This window comes from Vigna unguiculata, chromosome 7 (genome assembly GCF_004118075.2).
Source record: "Vigna unguiculata cultivar IT97K-499-35 chromosome 7, ASM411807v1, whole genome shotgun sequence".
Classification (NCBI taxonomy): Eukaryota; Viridiplantae; Streptophyta; class Magnoliopsida; order Fabales; family Fabaceae; genus Vigna; species Vigna unguiculata.
Window position 1 is genome coordinate 34,045,150 of NC_040285.1, and position 21,042 is coordinate 34,066,191.

Sequence of the window (21,042 nt, forward strand, 5' to 3'; positions counted from 1 at the left end):
TGATTTTTAATTAAATTTTGTTGGGAAGCATTTTAGACCTTTTTACCCACGCGTGGTGTTGGACATATAGGTCTTCGTGCTAATTAATAGTCATCATAAGAACATATAAATATATTTTGTAATGTTTGTGATAGAATCGAATTCCAAAGTCTTTGGTATAAAGAAAGAGATTCAGAGAATTTCGGTTCAATTCCTTCGTTGCCAATTTTTAAACTCCATAAAAATGCACATGGTGGTTGGTGTAGTATATTGATTTTTATCTAAATCACAAATCTCAATAAGACTCAACTCAAAAGTAGGGTGGCAAAACCGGCCTCTCGGGTACGTTATTTTATTTTTTTCACTGTACCCTCAACTCTTACTTCTGTATTTCCAACACTTTTCTTATTTTTACTTTTTTGTCCATTGTAAAATGTGAAACGGATATCCGTTTCATTAACAAACAAAAAAAATAATAAAATGGATGTTGATATCTATTTCATATTTTTCTGAAACGGATATCGACATCCGTAATATAAAAATAAAACAAAAAAATACTAAATAAATGTTGAGATTTGTTTTTATTTTTCTAAAACGGATCTCGACATACATTTTAGAAAAAAAAAATATAAAACGGATCTTAACGAACAACATTCCAACATTCAAATCAAAGAAGACAATAACACAATTTAAAAAAAAAAAATGAAACACTGAGGTGCATGGAGCTTGGGCCACTGGCAGCTTGAACATGTGACAATAGGACAAGAGGACGAGCTTGAAGCAGAGGTAGAGACAAGGACTACTGCCACCTTGAAGCACAAGAAGCACTGATATTGTGAAAGAAAGTGTGGAGAAAACGGAAACAAGAAATGGATGTCAAAATATGGAGAATGCTAACCAATGCCCTTAGGGCACTGGTTAAGGAATAATAAATGTGCTTTGATATCATCATTTTTACATTGAAAGCTGAAATAATTAAATACAGTAATTAAAACAGTATAAATGCACATAATAAATTTTATAAAGACAAAAATACCCTTTTAAATGTGTAGACAATAATTTACTGTTACAAAACAAGTTTTTGGAATGTTTAAGGTCTCTATTAAAAAGAAAAAATCAATTATGTCTTAAATTGACACTTTAATTATTATTTTTTTTGTAACAATTTTTGGATGTTTAACAATATTTTTTTGTTGATTTTTCTGTTAATTTATACTTTCTTATGTTTTTTTTAAGTTTTAGATGTTTACCACTATTTTTTTGTTGGTTTTTTGTTAATTTAAATTTTAACAACATTAAAATATAGTTATTTTATTATTTAATTAGTTTTTAAATTTTATTTGTGAACATTAAATAAAATATTAAATACACATGTACAATATTTATGGACATTTTTGTCTTTTAAAGAAAATAAAGTTGCATTAATGATTATTAGGTCAGATTTTATTTAATATTACATTTATCTATGTATTTTTGTAGGATCCAATGTATATTAATTATCCTTAACCAGTGCCCAGACCCGTCAAAATATTTGGGGTGCAAAGTTGTGTGCACAGATAAAAACAGACAAAATGAAAGCATTGTTGCCTTGCAATAGATACCATTTACTACTTTCACCCACCTGTCAGGTAAATATTTATTAGGGATAAAATGGTAATTATTGGGAATACTGGTGAAGATTTGGGGTGCAGGGAAAAGCCCCTCAAATTAATCCATCATAAAAAATAGTAATAAATTATAATTTGTTTCGTCATAAGATCGATAAGCTAATAGGCCACTACCGTTTTTTTTTTTAATTTCTTTTAAATTTATTAATTTTTTTAATTTGTAATTATAAAATTTGTTTATACATATATTTATAAATACATATTTAGAGTATATTTAATCGATAAATATTTTTAAGCGATCCATTAATATTTGTAATTAGATAACTAAAAAATATTATATTTACATGTTAAATTATTCTATTATAATTAATAATTATAATTTAATTAGTAAGTGTCAATAATTTAAATTATAATAATATTGCATATTTATATTTATACAAGAATATAATGTAAAATAAGTATTTTTTTATTTTAAAAAATACAAATAAAAATAAAGAAAAATAAGTCAACGAGTTAGGAACAAATTGGTCCACCAATTTGACAGGTTAGACAAATTAAATTAAAATGGATTGACAGGTTAAAAACTTCAACCTAATCCATAACTTTTTTGGCAAATTGACAAGTCAAACATGCTTGACAATCCTACTCAAAAGCAACAATTTAGATATGATTTAATTTCAAATTTTTTTATGATAATTATATTGATAAATGATATGTGAATAGTATTTTCTAATTTTAAGATTTTTCTTTTTTTACTTTCGTGACTTTGATTTTTTTTTTCTAAACTTTGAAAAAGAAAAACGTATATCAGGGGAATGAGAGATTTTCATGCATATTTAAAATAAGTATTTTTTAGATGTCACTTTAAATATAGAATAAAGTATTCTTGGAAAAAAAAATACCTTTCATACATGTCCAACTTCTCTCCTATTAACTATTATTCTCAACAATAAATAATTAGTATAATATCACAGGTAATAATTTTTTTTCTCATTTTACGTGTCTCTGTGAAAAAGAGAGAGACAAAATTAGAGTTTTTTCGGTAAATATGTTATAAATAATTACTTAAATTCATAACCATGTATAGAAACATCATGATAAAGTGTTACCAGTGTATTTGAATTTTTGTAGTACCTAAAATAAACTACAGAACATCTATGCACACACAAGATGCTGCCAACCTTAACTTTATTAATGATGATGAATTATATATTTGATTTTGTTGATGTGTTTCAAGTAGATATTTTATGGTTCTGTATAAAGTTTAGGAAAACTAACTCCAAGAATTTCATTTTTATTAATCTATTGTTATTAAAATTAAGGTTACCTTGTTAAACGGAAAGAACATATGAAATAATGACTTAGGAAAACTAGGATCAACCTGTGTTTAAGAAACTAACGGAATAAACATGTTTCATATTTATTATCAAGTTTAAAATGTAAATATCTTTCAACGAAAATAATGTGTATAAAAAAAAAAAGAGAAGTTGATAAAATAGTTAAAGTTGTATAGCATCAAGAAAATAAAATTATATGACTACAACGAAAATTACATAACTCTTTAAAAATTTAGTTGCCACGGCTTGTCTTTTTTAGTGGTTCGTGAATTCAATGTTAGTATTTTCAATAATGATTTAATTTGCTTATAAATGTGTATTTATAGTTAAATATTACATGTCAGCATATTTACTTTGATTTCACGAATAATGGGATTATTATAGTATGCATTCTGTAGTCAATAAATGAAATCAACAATTTGCACCAATGGATATGACGGTTTTACACGTAAACGAACATCGACAAACACATTCATAATTTTTGTTAAATTTATTATTAAATATATGAACAAAAATTTATTTTATTTTTTATAATTTTATATATTTATTCTCTTCAGCATATTGTCTCTCGTGACTTAGAGTATTAGAATTAATTATAAATTATAAAACGAAATTTTTTAACTAAATAACTTTGATAATGTCTCAGGCCAAACTCAATCTTTACAACGACTAAAGTTTGCATGACAATTTTCTATAAAACATTTTCCCATTAGCTATAGGAAAGACACATTTAAGGTTGATTCACATGAGTTAAATACAACTAGTAAATTTTGAATTCAATTAATTGATATATTATATCTTTAATCTATAAGTGTGTGATGTTTGCTTTCATTACTAAAATTTTAAATTTTAGTGTAAGTTTAATGTATTATTTAGTGACAATTATAACTATTATTATTTTTTCTTTCGTCAGTTAATTAGTTTACACATTAGTACTATAAAATTATAATAACGTTGATTTATTATAATTATTGGAATAACCGTTACTAAAATTGTTAAAAATATTTATAAATTAATTTTAAAAAAATATATCGACTAAATTTAGGAATTTCAAAATTTTAGTTGCGTTTGTAATTGTCTGTAAGTTTAAGAATTTTAAAAATTTAATAGCGATCGTAACTGCCAATAAGTTTATTATTATTTTTATATAATTATAATTTATCTTTCTCGTTGAATATTATATAAAAAATCTAATAAATACACTCTACAACTATATTAGTATTGTTTTAGTTAGAAAAATGATAATCAGTATCCTAAAAATAATGTTTAAAGTGTAATTAATGATTTTGATTTCATTATATTTATTTTGAAATCTAAAATAATTAACTTCAATAATTAAAATAGGACATTGTATAGGGTATAATTAATGATGTTTGGTTTCACTATATTTATTTATGTTGAAACCTAGAATAATTAACTACACTAATTTAAAAAAATATAAATTGATTTAACAAATTTTAGAAAAACAAAAATATTATTTTTGTCTTTCATTCCTACAATTTTTTTTAAATAAAAAAACTTTTGAATTTCTAAGGTCTCTCTACCAAAAAACAAGCAAAATATCTCTTAAAAACGCTTGAAGACTATCTCTTAGGGTGTGTTCATTTATAAAAAATATTTGTTCTAGATCTCTACAAAGAAACAGACAAAACATCTCTTTGAAACTTGAAGACAGTTTCTTATTGTATATTCATTTGTGTGAATTGATTTGAGGGAGAGTGAGAAAGAGAAGATGAATTTGAGTGGAATAGAGGATGAAGTTTGTGTTATTTACTTTAAGGGATTTATATGTGAAAATGAGTAGATTTAAAAGCAACAATTTAGAAAGTTTGTGAATCATTGAATGAATGTGATAAATTAAAAATTAAGTTCAATGAAAAGAAAACAAGATTATCAAGTTGCCATTGATTTTAAAAGTAATTTAAAATTATAATAAAATGAGTTAAGTTTATTTTAAAATGAATATTAAAATGAATAAATAAAATAACACATTTTATTAAAAAATATTATAAAAAATATTTCAATTAAAAAGTTAAAATAAATAATAATTTTTTTAATAACAATTTTGAAATTTGTTTATATTAATTATTTTTGTAAACATGATTTTAAAAGTCATATTTTTACATATTAACGTAATTAAACTGAAAAATAAACTGATAGCATAAATGTAATATTTTTGATATCTCCTCCGATCACAACATAGGAGAGATGATTAAAAATAGAGAATCCATCTCTTTCTTCTTTTTCCTCCTTCTCAAATCCTGCAAAAATGAACAACTATATTACATTCAAATCATTTCTTTCACTTCCCTATGAATGTTTTAAAGGTAAATACTTGAAATGTTTGAAATTGATCTTTAATTTGTTATATATATATATATATATATATATATATATATATATATATATTAAATCTATAACATTTTCTAAATTATTTTGAGATGAAAAAATTGCACTTTTGAATAAAAAGTTTCCCCTTTCTTCATTTTGTTTTTCGCCATTTCTTCACATTAATTTTCTTGTTTGTTCTGACACGCATATTCACGCGATGAATAATAAATAGATGATAAATGTTGGTCTATATTAAATTAATTATCCTTGTTAAATAAAGTACACTAAAATAATAATTATTGAAATTATATTTTTGTTAATTATGATTTGCCTTTTATAAAAGATAAAATTGCATTATTAATTATTTTTAAGAAGTATCCTTAAAATACTAAAATAATGTTCAACAGTATTATTTTCTTTAACATGCCGACGGTAATATTCAAATTTATTAAACTTTTAGATTTTTGTAGTATACATTTTTACAGATGTAATTCTTATCATTGCTAGTTTCCAATTAAACGATGATATGCAAGAGAGAAATTGTATAACTAAGATCTCTAACCTTACATATTTGGATGACATATAATCTTGTTTGTCACGTTATCTTTGACAGCAAGACACTATTAAAGCAAATGAAAATAATAAAATCCTATATTATTATATAAAGCAAAAAAGCTGTTTTTTACTTAGAACCAAAACAATAAAACAAGTATACTGAAAGAACCACAATCATATTAAAAACAATCTTATTTTATCAACATGATAATATTATGTTAGAAAAATGGCACAATATAATTTAATCAGTATAATATTTTAGTTTTACAAGAGAACTTGAACTGAAGTCTATCCAAGTTTTCCTTGCAAAAAACAAAAATAGTAATAAATTCCCGGTTGATTGGTTTTGTTTCCGTCTGAAAGAATCCGAGGAGTGAGAGGAACGATAATCCCAACCCAATTACTTCCCTTTTTCACTTTCTTTCTTTTCCTAAAATCTCGCCTATTTTTTTTTTGCTCCCGGCGGCAAACACCCTCGCGGTTGACCAAATTGCCCTCCATTTCCTCTTCAAATCACACCAAACCCTTCCCTACCTTTTCCACTCAGATTCTCCTCACACCACAGTCAACTCCACCGTCCTCTCTCTCACTCTCTTCACGCCATGCGCCCTTGAAGAACCATCTTCCGCGGCGAATGGATTTGGTAGAAGGCGTTGGAGAGAGCTCCTCGCCGCCGCGCGCCTTCAGCGGTTTCGGAAACTACGACGTCCGCAATGACGTCTTCAATCGCCTCCTCGAAACAGGACACGACCAAGCCGTTTCCAATCCCGAGTTCCGCGAACAGTTGGAGGCTCACTTCAATCGTTTGCCTCCGAGGTTCCTCGATTTCACTCTCTATTCGCTAGTTTTCGATTAGCGTATTTTGCGTCATTTTCCATTTCTGACTAAGTCAAGTGTTGATTAATCCGTTGGTGTTGTTTCAGTTATGGACTTGATGTGAATATCGATAAAGCTGAAGATGTTCTGTTGCATCAAAAGCTTCTTGCTCTCGCAAGGGACCCTGACAAGCGTCCTGTTTTCCATATACGCTTCCTCGAGGTACTGTTATGCTTAATCTTGAAGAATTACTTACTTTCCGGTGGCTAACTCTGTTTATCTTTCTATATTTGGAACTTTGAATTTGAGCCGGCTTTGGATCATCGCTGATCGATTTAATTGTTCAACCAGTTTCCATGATTTATATTTAGTATTTAGATTTTAACTTAGAGTTTAATTTTCGTGCACGGTTGGTGTAAAGATTTTTACACTGGTAAATTAAATTAGCTTAGGTATAACTTAAAATAAACTTTTCAAAAAGTTAAATGAAATAGTTTCAGTAAGTTATTATACGGGCTAGTTAGTTTTAACTTGTGAGAGAAATTTAATTCATTTCAACTTCTTTAGTGCTTTTTGCAATTTCATTTCCAAAATGACTTTTAAGGTAGTTATTATAAAAACAATAGACTTACCATATATGATGATCTGCGGTTGGATGACTGTAAACATCATTTATCTTGTCGGGTGTATTTCAATTATTTTTTAAGGATAATATTTATCTGATTCTTTTATTGGTAACTGTGTCAGCACGTGTATTTCAGTCCATTCTTCATCTTTTCCAAGTATGGATTTAACTAGAAAGCCATACTACTTCTGTTAATAAAGACAAAAAATAAAAAGAGGATTAGGGAATATTATGTGCCATAGATATGCACCGGGCGGGGGCCATGACTTGGTTTTACTAGTAAAAGCCTAAATCTATGTTGGTGTTTGTTTTACATCAGTGAATATATACTCTGAAAACGTAACCACGAATGAAATCCAGAAAAATAGGAGCGTATATCCTGGATATATGTACACCGTGACCTTAGCATGAACTAACAGGATAGTTAAAGTACAGAAATATATAAATAACATAATCTGAAGGGACAACATTGAGATGTTGTTCTTCAGGTGCTCTAGTGTGGTCAGAATTACAATTTTACCTAACCGAGCACTAAAGGCAGGTGCGTTTACCAAGCTGAAAGTCAATTTTAATGGAGAATACACCAATACCACTGAATAACTCCTTAGTTTTTCCCTGAATCCTAAAAGTAAAGATGCTTGCAGCATCTTAATTTGCATATACAGTCAATAAACGTAATCTTTTGGGTGGTTTATGTGTATACTTATAGTTTTCCTGTTTGTTGCTTATAGTTGCACTGAAGAAGCAACACATATGTTGTTGATTTCGAAATTTTAGATTTTAGAGAATGCCAGATACCTATCCAAAAGATAAACTATATTAAATTACTTTGTGTCCTTCTTTGCTACAAGAATTCCTGAAAGAGTTTTACTTCTTACTCTCTCTTAACTTGTACATCTTATATTTAGTTGAGCATTCAAGTGCTTATGTTCGTATATGGGTAGTTAGTTGTTTATATGATCCATCTGATGTTGCTCCCTTTCTTGATCTTCCTCTATATCTGTTTAGTAGGCTATCTACATCTAACAAATTCTTCGTCACGAGACCTCTATTGGTTTTCCTTCAATACTTCCGTTCTTCTTCTTTATCCTTAAACAAATATTTTCCAATTCTGAAAACAATTGGCCTTTGTCTTCCCTGATTTTTTTTTTATTCATGCAATGATTCTTTCATGTTTCTTTCAGTTTTTTATGTCTAACAAATTTACTTCTCTCTCAATTTGCTGGACAGAATATTTCAACTAGAACAGAGGGTGAAGATCAACAAATTTCAAGTACTCATTATAGGACAGGGTCATCTCATGCAACAAATGGGGTAGCTATACCATCTGGGAAAAGGTATTGTATCCAGTGAACGGTGAAATATTCATTATATTTGCACAATCATTTTTCAGGAAGATGAGGGATATTGCATATGATTTATATTATCAATTCTGTCTTCGTAATGTATGACTTAAAATATCAATTCTGTATCTTTATAATGTACTGCTTATATTATTATCATCAGTATGGTGAGGGATATTGCAAATGAGTTTGAGCCCTGCTCAAAGCTCGAGGACTTAAATTTGGATGTTAGAAAGAAGTCCAAGGAGACAGAGGAAATATTTCTCGCTGACAATTTTTTTCAGAGGTACAACACTGGTCCTTACCATTTTTAGTTTTTGAAATAGCAGTATGGAAACTTTTGTTAAAATTGGTATACAAGGCTTCAATTTTTTTCCTGCTTGGACTTGTACTTGCTGCCAAAATTTGTGTAAAACATTTATTTTTATTAATATTTACTTCAATAGAATATATTGGAATCAAAAAATACCAGTTGAAGTAGAAAGGACTGTTGGATATTGTTGACCGCATTTGTGGCAAAAAGCTTATTTTTTAGATTATGTGGCTAGAACATTTCCTCATTTCAATGCATGTGTAACTCTTAAGGAAGGATTTGTTTGGGTTTGGGGTTTGGGGAGGAGATCAAATCAGAGAAGAAAGGTGTTATTTCTCTTCTAAAAATTCATATAGAGATTCATATAAAGTAAAGTAGATGAGGCTTAAATATAAGCATCATGTGAGAAGAATTTGTTTAGTACTTTAGAGCATGTTTATTTTAAAAATGTTGTTAACTTTTTCATTTTGGAGGATATTTCATTGTATCTGTTTGTGTATTTATGTTATTTACTAGTTTCAGGACTATATTCACTATGATTGATAGACTTTTAACCTTGTTTCACGTTGATGGAGGAACTGGACCTTTATATCTCAAGTCTATCAATATATGTAACTCAACATATTTGAAATTAAGGTAGTACCTGAATATTGCAATTTAAAATACAGGCATGAACATTCAAGTATCCGAGTTCATGAAATAATATTTTCTACTGTTGACAAGCCAAAGCTGTTAAGCCAGGTATGTCTGTAGAGTCTATCTTATGTGTTGTTTATGTTAACTTATATATTTTCTAAATCAATTGGAAGTTTGAAACTCCAAACTATAGTCAGCTGAAAATTTTCAATCCACTTAGAACAAAATATAAAGGTTTATTTCCATAGTTCTATCAACTTAATGAAACAGAAATTTCCTCAAAATTAAAAGGTATTTCATAATTGGAGATTTATTAAGAAGTTTTGGTCTGTGTGTTAACTTGTCATTTCAAGCATACAAAAAATGAAGCCATAAGATATATGAATGCTTATATGGAATGCTGGATATAAATGTTTTAATGTGTAGTTTTGGTGTGTTGTTGATTCATACTGACAGTGATTTGTATTATTGTATATTCATGTATTCTTAAATAACACGTAAACATTGGATAAAAAAGTGCTTCAAAGTGTAAATAGAAAAACTGGTGTGGATTTTACTCACAAGAGCTTGAGAGTGGAAATTTGGGCTTTCCCTTGTATTAAGTGTAAATGTAGCTTCACTTTGTTGATGTAATCAAATGTGAGGTTATAGTTTGTTAAATTTGACCACATAATTGAGGGATAGCATGATTGTTTATAACGGATATTATTTTCTTTTAGCTGTCAGCTTTGCTGTCTGATATTGGACTTAACATTCGTGAAGCACATGTTTTCTCCACAACTGATGGCTATTCCCTTGATGTGTTTGTGGTGGATGGGTGGCCAGTAGAGGTACACAACTACTTCTGATGAATTTGTATTTGGTTTCCCCTGAAGATCTCTGCAGAGTTGTATCTATGAAGCCTGCCATTTTTCATGAATGTTAATTGAACTGTTGTATTTGTGTTGTTGCAAACACTGTATATTCTAATTGACGACAAAATTTATGCTTGGTGGTTGAGCCATAATACAATAATATGAGCTCTGATTTGGTAGCAAATTAGGTAAGATGACAATTATTTATACCCACACATGTTGCATCTGTGTCATAATTATTTATAAAAGAAAAATCTTACCAGTTTCAGTTAAGACAAAAAAATGGTCTTATATTGGGAGTCAAGTTTGTAGGATTTAAGGGGGACTGTTATTATATTTCTCTTATGACAGGGATGTATGCTGAGTCCAAATATCGCTGACTTTGCAATCTTGTGCTCAGGAAACAGATGAATTGTATGATGCTATGGAAAAAGCTGTTGCAAGAAGTGAGGTGCGTTGTGTCTCCTTGACTTTGTATCTATACATTCATATGTTGGTTTTGTGTGAGAGGCTAGAATTTTATCTCTAAAGAATGAATGAATGATTCTTTTTCATTGACTTGTATTTCCTGGAATGAGGAAGTGTAATTACTGTACAATTTCCTTGAAAATGGTTAATGAATATGGGTTATAGCCTATAGGGGAAGACCACTTAACAAGCTTAACATAAACACTTAGTAATTTTGAATTTAACTTGGCCAGTAACCTTTTATTCAGGTAAAAAATTGTTGAAAGTGACTGACCATCTGCACTTCTAGGAGAGGAATCCTAGTCTCCAAACTGCTCCTTGAAATAATGTCAAAGGGCTATTATCTGATTAAAACCCAGCTTATTTCTATGACCCCATACAACATCAGCCTGCATCACCATTTCCAGAAGATCTTTCAATTCTTCCTGCCTCCAAACCCATAAGGTGGATATTTTAAAAATTATCAAAAGCTGGACAAACTCACCAATCATACAAAATACGGCTGCATGTTGGAAAACCACTACCAGTTTCCGCCATGGTGCTGTAATAGCCAAAATTTGATAACACTACTTGGGAGAAAACTTTTTCTGTTGTAAACTGATTTCATTGACTGTGAAAGAACGAATATAAGACACAGCCTGTTAATATCTATATATAGGTGAAGGTTCCGAGTCGGATTGATATGACAGTTGCAGATGTCGCGACCTAAATGACAGCTTTTACGCTTACTAACAGAACTAACATAATACAATAAAAAACTTTAGACTGAATTACGCAGAAAACATGTTCTCACCTCCAACTAGCTAAAGGTAGGTTAGAGTCCAAATGGAGCTCAAAGACATTGAGTTTGAACCTTAAATGAAAGAAATGCAAAGTAGAAATTGGCTTGGTTAACAGTTCAGCAAGCTGGTCTGTACACGGGTGTGCTGGACCTGAATTTGTTTGCTGATAAGTCTTTCACTAAAGAAGAGGTCCAATTCCATATGCTTTGTGTGAGCATGAAGAATAAGATTATGGGCTATGCGTTCTAAAGTCTGATTGTCACAGAACACAATTATTGCGAGGCAAGGAACAGAAATTTCATGCATTAGAGTTTGATTCCAAAGAATATATGCAATAACAGCTGCAAGATTGCGGTATTCAGCCTTAGTGTTTGACCTGGCGACAACAGTCTGCTTTGGTACCCTTATAGAGAGAAAACTGTTGCTCCTGTAGGCTGATTTCAATGATATAAGAAAAAATGAATACAAGCCACATTACTGAGCCCTGTTACAACCTATATATAGGTGTAGGTCCTGAGTTGGATTGATTACTGTCACTGACTGAGCTATTAGATGACTGTTGTTACACTTACTAGAAGAACTGCTGCTTTAGAGTTTTTGTGGTCTCAAGTGATCACATGAAGTTCCTTTGAATTTTTAAGTGATAAAGTGCATATTTATTGGGTTGACTGGAGTTTTACAAACATTTTGTGCTGGATGTTTTCTGAATGCATTTTGGGGTTAAATGACGTATTAGCGGAAGTTAAGGAGGTATTTGCATTTTATTCCATTTTTGTTTTTTGTGATATAGTAATAATTGAAGTTGGTAGCTCCTTTTGCATAGTATACAATCACGGCATATAAGATCTTAATCAATATTCTTCCTTTTTCTAGGGGTCATGGTCCCGTTCTTCCAATTCTCATTCAGCTGTTGAGAAAGCCTTAGCAACAGAGGGAAGATCTGGAGATTGGGACATAGACAGGAGGTTGCTGAAGTTAGGAGAAAAAATAGCGTCTGGATCCTCTGGAGATTTGTGAGTTGTGTTGTTTTTTTAACTTCTATTTCTTTTTCTTCTCCATATCATAATATTTATCTTGTTTCTAATTTGCTTTATGATTCATACCCAGGTATCGAGGAGTTTATCTCGGGGAAGATGTTGCTGTTAAGGTTCTGAGATCTGAGCAATTGAATGATCCCTTAGAGGACGAGTTTGCTCAAGAAGTCGCAATTCTGAGGTCAGTATTTTGCTGCTTAGAGTTTAAGACCATACTTCATGCATGTCATAACTTGTTTTTCTAATTAATTGTATCAATTCTCTTTCTAAAAGTTTATCAAATATTTGTTATTCTGTGTTGTGCGATAGAGTTTATTTGGAACAATTATGTTATCTTTTTGTCGAGGAATATAAATTTGAATTGGTAAAGGATAAATTGAAATGTCAACTCAAGTACCAATCACCAAGTTTTAAGAAGTCGTTTTCAATGACAAAACTATCAGTTTAGGTAACTGCTTAGTTGTTGCATCCTTACAACTGTTTACTAGAACCTTCTGACAATTGATGTCAGTTGTATAGCATCCTTACACTGCTTTTTTTTTGTTTGATGTTCTGTGTTGGGATTTCTCCATATTTAGTTTATCTTGTGGTCTTTAGGAAATAAATTTAAAGACCAATTGCCAATCACTTTCTCATTTAGTTTCTGTTCTTTCTCTTCGGTGAAAATCTTTTGACAATTTGACTTGTGTATTTCTGAATGCAGGCAGGTCCAACATAAAAATGTTGTTCGTTTCATTGGTGCATGTACTAAGTGTCCGAATTTCTGCATAGTAACAGGTATTGACCAATCCATTTGGTTCTGCACATATATTCTTCTATATTTAGCGTGGAGATGATTGCTGTCCTTATTCGTTGATATTGTATGGAAGTAAAGACTATTAGAATCTCACCCCTGAAGTTTGAGATTCAAAAAATAAATCTCTCGCATCCATGCCCCCTTTGACCCTTTCTAATAGAACAATGATTAGTGAGGAAGAACTTATGGGATGGTTCCTTATTTACGACTTATTGTCACAATCGTTTAGCAGAATGTTTTAGTGAATTTGAGATGACTGAGTAAACTGACACAAGAATTCATAAGTCTTAAGAAATTCAAGAAATCACAGGGTATGAAGTTCTATGAAACAGTGGACACGACATATAGATGTGAATTGCTAAGTGCTAATCTCTCCATTCATGTGTAGATCCTCCAAATGAAAAATTCGTTTAGTTGGCCGAATTTTAAGAAGTGAATAATGATACCATTTTATTTTTTAAATTTAATTAACATTTTCTTTTTTGTTACTTCAAATTTTCTCTAACCTGTATTCTCTGAATAGTTATTATTCGTTTATATCATCTCTCTCCTTTTTCAGTATTGCTAAATCACTTTTACCAGAAAGATGCTAGGTTTAATATAAATTGGAAATGTAGAGGATGTTGATATATGTATATATATTTGTTGGTGTGTATGCATGTAATGACTTTCACATACATAATATAATTTAGTATCATAAAAATTAAATTTATTTTAAAAATCAAATTTGTTTTTGATGAGTTATAAGTGCATAATGTTAGATATTTTCACAAATCAAGTAATAAAAAAATACGGAGTTGTGCTCTCATTTCCAATTTAATGTTTTTGTTCATTGCTATTCATTTTTAATTGGTTGAATAAAAATGTGTTGTAATTATAGGTTTTTCAAAAATAATAGTCATTTGAACTGTTATGGATGAGTTTTACAGAATAAAATTTAACTTATAGAATTTCTTTAAAAAATTTCATTTATTAAAAATGTTATATTTGTCAAATCTTTCAATTAACACTGCTGTATATAATCGGATATAACCCATATAGTAAAATCTAATATGGTTACAATCGGAAATTAATTAGTATGAAATTTTGTAGGTAAATTGACATCTATGTAACTTGTAATGACTTTGATAATTTTATATTTATAATAATTATTTTTTGAAAAAAAAAATCTGTCTAGTTATTTTAAGCGTTCTTTATAAAATATTGGTTTCTATACGTATTTGTGTTGACATTAACAATAAAACATAAGATACTTGAATCAGTCGGTAAAAGTCCTCTGCAGTTGGTTAGAAAATTCTTTGTAGTTGATCTATTACACAGTATAGGACAAAAAACTAAGCAAAGAGAAAATTAGAGAAATATTCATTTTTTATTTTCCTTGTTTGCTTGATGATTAGATGTAGATTAGTATTTTGTACCTTTTTTTTTTAATTTTAATTGTTACTATAAATTAATAATATTTAGATTTAAATATGTAAATTACAAGTTGAAGTAATAGTGTAGTTACTCAAATATTAAGTGACTTTTTTTTTTAAATAGTGTGGTCACTCAAATTTTAAGTGATTTTCTTTCCTGAAAATAGTGTAACTACTCATTAAATAATGGCATGAAGTATAGTTTTATTTTTTATATTAATTTTGAACTTTGATATCCTTTTGGTAAAGCTTATAGTGTGGTTTGATGAGGTTTTTAAGAGAGGAATTCCTTGGAGTAAAATGAGTTGTTTGGATAAAAAAATTAAAAGAAAATTGAAATTTACAATTTTTGAGAAGATATTTCAAATAATTAATATAATGGAATTTGAAATTCATTAAAAAAGAAGAGGAAATTGAAATTCCACAACCAATCACTTCCTCTTTACACATATATATCGAAAAAATTAAGTTGTTAATTGTTATTTAAATTTTTGAATCTGACAAATATTTTATTTTGTAAAGTTTAATTTTAAAATTTTATATTTTAAAATCAACATTTCTAAAATGGAGTTGTATCTTAAAAGCAAATTTGGATTATTTTAACCAAACAAGAAAATTGAAATGTAAGACGATTTAATTTCTCTATTTGAACAAAATATTTAGAAAATGAAGAGGATTCAGTAGCAAGCAATTCAAATATTATGCATTTTAATTTTTTGGAATTGTAGAAATCCTTTATCCATACACATAAAAAAGTATTGAATGAAGTGTAATTTATTGTTATAAAATTAAAATCCTTTCTTTCTGTCACCTTTTCGTGAGCTTGAGATCAAAAGATTTGCCAAATGGTCAGTGAAAGTGAGCACTGTTGTTACACGTTAATTTGTGAACCAATATTCTTTGAATATGCACATTAAGAGTTTAATGCATTAGTTTTTTAAACATAACAACAAACTGCAAGATATCGTGTACAGCTCTGATAAAGATGTGCTACCGTACAAGAGTTATAGATGCTTATTTTTTTCATATTGCTTTCTATTATAATTCTTGATTAGAAATCATTTCTATTTTTGTACAGTTTTTAATAACGGGTAGAACACAGTTTAGTCGAAGCTTTTACTTAGTTTTAAACATTTTTTTTCTTATTAATTAAAGAAGTTGTGCTTTGTAGAATGTAGTCATATTATCAATTCATTATTTATTAAAGAAATGAAGTTTTTTTGGCAGTTTAAACATTTATATTTCACTTCATATATACTTGCTTATGCATCTATCGCTTGTGGTCTAGGGCTTATGTAGTTTGAAGTGTAGTTATATGCGCAAGACTGTCAATGTTAGACTTCTTTCCTTATACACATGAATTGTTTGATCATGATATATGAGTAGTCCTATACTAGTGTGTGTTGATAATCTATCTTTCAGGATTTACAAATAGTATCTTTACAAGTTTAAGTGTTTTCTGTCTTAAATGTCAAGTGCCTTTTGGTTCTGAGTAGTATGGTTTTTCTTCTGATCACTTGACCTTGTGCTAATATGCTCATCATTTAGTACTTTTCAGGGGATTTATTAGCTCAAAACACTGGTCATCGCAACATTTACAATGTGACTTGTTCATGATGCAAATCAATGTTACGGGACTTAGAAGGTTTCTAAATGTCATGCAAATTGATCTCCATTGTTGTAATTATGGGATTGTGGATCCCATGTCTAAGGCAATCCTCCTCTGTATGTTTTATGATATCAAGAAAAATGATCTGAAAATCAAGTAAAAAAAGGATCTTCACAGATTCATGTCATTGGATATTAATTTGTTGTGGATAATATGTTCCTTAAAGTTTGGGTGTCAAGCTTAGGATTATTTCTTCTGTACCCGTGTCACTGCAAGTGTACGGTGTTTGTTGATTCTGAACTAGTTCACTTCATGGATATTCGTTCGTCTACTCTAGTGAACTCAACATGCTAAATGATTTGGGATTTAAGTTCCTCCTAGTGATGTTAGATGCAAAACAATATTAGTTAAATTAACTTGGGTTTTCAACATCAATTTCTGTTTCCTTCCTTTTGAGAGATTGCTTAACAGAATTTATCAGTATTATACTCCACCATTGTACTGATGGTGTTATATGTATTCATTTTTTAAACCTGTGATGTTTCTTCTATTGCCCTTGTGTGTTCAAGTATTTAGAATAATGTTTTAAGGCATGGACCTAATTTTGGCTTTGATTAATTAAATTCATTTAAGCTGTGGAATACTTATATTGATTAATTAAAAGCCGCTCTCTTCTCCTATTTATTGTTCGATGTCTTTCTTTTCAATTTAATATATCAAAATTTACTTTATCGTTTCTTTTTGTTTTTGTGCAGAATATATGCCCGGAGGAAGTCTGTATGATTACATGCACAAAAATCATAATGTCTTGGAACTGTCTCAATTACTAAAATTTGCAATTGATGTCTGCAAGGGTATGGAGTATTTGCACGCAAACAACATAATTCACAGAGATCTGAAGACGGCTAATTTGCTGATGGATACACACAATGTAAGAATTTTTGGAGGTTTGAAACTACTAATTCTCTACTCTATACAGCATTACCCTTACTGAAATGAGTGCTATCTTGTATGCAAGTGACATTAATGAGGCAGATAATTGCTATTATCTTTCTGTATATTTTTAATCCAAGAAATTTATTTCAGTATTTTTGTGTGATTTTATGAAAAATAATCCACACGTTCTCTGAATAAATTGTTGAAGTATGATAAACAATAAAACTTTTTGTAATAATTGTAGTACAATGGTTTAATTGACATTACAAATAGCATTCGTTGAAAATTTGATATGAAATTTGTGCACATATTTAAACTTTTGGAAATGTGCACCCTATTAAGTATCAATTTATTTAGGGAATGTGATTTGTTTGTCATTTTGAGGACTGCTGCTGCTGGATCTTTTAAGTATTTTTAATGTGGCTGACAATAACGTGTAATTTATTTTGGAGTTGCATATATGTGTGTGTGTGTGTGTGTGTGTGTGTAAATTTGTTAGATATGTTCATTAAGTTTTTTATTTTTTTCTTTTCGAATTAGGTTGTTAAAGTTGCAGATTTTGGAGTGGCTCGGTTCCTAAATCAGGGGGGAGTGATGACAGCAGAAACTGGAACATATAGATGGATGGCACCCGAGGTTCGTTATTTGAACAGAAAAATGAAAAAAAAAAAAGCTTTTTAATGTGATTTTGTATCAAAGTTACATACACTGTAAAGCTAAGGGTTCAGGGTTAATAATTAAAACTAAATGTTTCCTTTATTGACTACTTGGAAGTTTTATTAGTTCTATGGAATTCTTATATTCACTCTTCAAAGCTAATTTACATTTTCTTGTTCAATATAAACCATGACAGATTCTCTTAGGAATTACAGCAAATTTTCTTCATATTTCCCTCAAATTTGTACCTCTGATGAGAACATGTGCTTTATGCCGTGATGTGTCTATATGGTACAAATCTCAGAAAAATACTAGATTTATGATTCTATTCTATTAATTATATTCTGTCTTGTATCAAGTTCTTGTGTATAAGAATTATTTTATTAGTGTGAAAGAGATGTCCAAAGAATGAAGAATTTTGTTTTAAAAATATCATAAGTGCTCGATATTTTTTCTGAAAATACGGTGATCAAATTCTGTGAACTGGATGCTAGAAACCTTGCCATGTGGTCAACGCAAAGTCAGAACATATTAAATGCATTTCTATCTGATAATAAATGCCCACACATCTCTGTTCTGCCTAAATCTAAACTGGAAAAAAGGGGAACGGGCAAAAGAAATGAACACTAAAAATCTCTTTCTATGTATTCTCATTATGAACTTGTTTTACTTTTGTTTTGTTCTGGTTTTACTTGTAAGTATCTTACTGTTAATGAATTTTCTCATAAGGTTATAAATCATCAGCCCTATGATCAGAAAGCAGATGTATTCAGTTTTTCCATTGTACTGTGGGAATTAGTGACCGCAAAGGTATGAGCCTAAATTGGATGCATAATATTGTATTCTATTCATATTCCTTTCCCGTTACTTGAAACTGTATGTTTATGTGTGTGTCAAGAAATTCCTTGTAATTTTTTTTTCATCTGATTTCAGGTACCATATGACAACATGACTCCACTTCAAGCTGCTTTGGGTGTGAGACAGGTTTGTTCTTTACTTATCAATTAGACTTGAATGTTCTAGCAAAATGTTTCTAGACAACATTGTATGTATTCCTCTTTACAAATTTGTTTGTAAATTAAACTGAGTTTTCTGAATCAAATTTGTTTTCCTTTTTTCCTATCGACTGAAACAAAATGTGAACCAATAACTATTGCTGTCTTTCTAAGTGAACTATAGTTCGTGGCTTCATTAGTGCCAACAACAAATAAAAGCTTGGCGAAAGATTTAGTCAACAGAAATAAGTATTGTACCTGAGTGAATGCATGTTTATGAGAACATATTTGCAGTAAAAGTTTTCAACTAGGATAATCCATTTTGTGTCTGACCCAGCTGTAATCCTGTACATCCTTCAGGGTCTGCGGCCAGAGCTTCCAAACCATGGGCACCCTAAACTATTAGAGTTGATGCAAAGATGTTGGGAAGCCATTCCAATAGACCGTCCATCCTTTAATGAGATAACGGTTGAACTTGAAAATCTTTTGCAAGAAATGGAGGTAAATTATATTAACTGTTTTTTCTTAAAAATTAGGGCAAATTACATTTATACTCCCTTCACAGACGTGACATTGCACCCAATATCCCTCCCTATTTGGTGCAATTTCACTGAAGTTATAATTTGCCCTGATAATTATTTTTATTCTTTTGGTGAACATTTAATTTAGCTGGCATGATTGTTGTTTATACGTGCAAATTGCAGAAAGATTCAGAAGCGAATGGTGCTTGACATTTTCTACACAAACTAATATTCCAGATCTTTCAGACGGTTGGATGGATCTGACCTTTTTTGCTTCCACTGGCTATTCAAATAGCTGTGAAGTTTTTCACGTTCCCCTGTTGCTCCGAGGGAAAAAGACGATCACAGAAATTGTGACCTATACGAAGTGAGAAAATGTAAAGAGGCATACTAATGTTATAGCTGACTATACATATATATTCCAGGCAAAATCACGTCAAACTTCTCTGAAACTAAATTAATTAGAGGAATGCGTTCCACGTGGCTACAAAGAACAATAGTTGACGGAAAATCAATGAAGTGTATAGTGAGGGTAATGCTGTTGAGCGTTAGTTGGTTGTTTCTTTTTTCCTTTTTTCGTCAAGGATTGTGCATTCAAGTTTCGGGCTGTAAATTAGTTACTGGTAAGAACCGATGGGTCCTCGAATCTAAACTAGTTTTATGTAAAGTGTTACCTTCCTTTCCCTTACTTGTTATATTTAGGCTTAAATATACATTTGGTTCTTATTTTTTGTTGATTTTATTCAATTTGGTCCTTATTTTTATTTTAAGTTCAATTAGGTCTTCATTTTCGTCAAATTGTGGCCAATATGCTCCTTTTCACTAACGGTGTTTAAATAGTTAATATTTTTGAACAGTACATGTCACGTATCAGCTCTTGATTTTTTGATTTTATTTTTTTTAATATTTTTTTAAATTTTTTTTAACTTTTTAAAATTTTTTTAATTATTTTAAAAAATTTTAAATTTCAAAATAATGGTCCACGTGTTAAGTCACAATTGTGCCACGTGTCAATGCTAGTGCCACGTGTTAGTTTGTGGTAGTATTATTTTTTTTGTTCAATTTAGTCTCTATATTTGTTATTTTTGTTCAATTTAGTCCTAATTTTTATTAAAATAAATCAATTTTATTTTTTCAAATTGACACTAAATTTAATATCTTTTATACAAATTATATTAATATCTTTTCTAAAATTGACCTTTAAATTTATTTTTTAAATTTAATTATAAATTATTAAATTTAATTTTAAATCGAATAAATTCTTATATTTAATTGCTAAATAGAATATAATTATTTAAAATATTATAAGAATATAATTATTAATTTTTTTTCTAATATTTATATTTAAAATATTTTTAAAATTGATATATAAAAATATTCAAAATATTCAAAATATTTTTAAAAAATAAACTAATATTTGTAAAATTAACATT

At 29.4% G+C, this 21,042-nt stretch overlaps 1 protein-coding gene across 1 annotated transcript; it reads left to right on the plus strand.

Annotated features, from left to right (window-relative positions):
• The first annotated feature begins 6,138 nt into the window (after positions 1-6,138).
• On the plus strand, positions 6,139-20,335 carry LOC114191554 (serine/threonine-protein kinase STY46-like). The gene is made up of 16 exons (XM_028080791.1): positions 6,139-6,625; positions 6,733-6,847; positions 8,481-8,587; positions 8,757-8,879; positions 9,575-9,647; positions 10,262-10,372; positions 10,797-10,847; positions 12,520-12,659; positions 12,754-12,861; positions 13,384-13,457; positions 17,256-17,431; positions 17,977-18,072; positions 18,823-18,903; positions 19,027-19,077; positions 19,449-19,589; positions 19,793-20,335. Exons 1-16 carry the CDS (start codon positions 6,444-6,446, stop codon positions 19,817-19,819), a joined length of 1,656 nt encoding a protein of 551 aa, XP_027936592.1. The 5' UTR covers positions 6,139-6,443; the 3' UTR covers positions 19,820-20,335.
• The last annotated feature ends 707 nt before the right edge of the window (positions 20,336-21,042 follow it).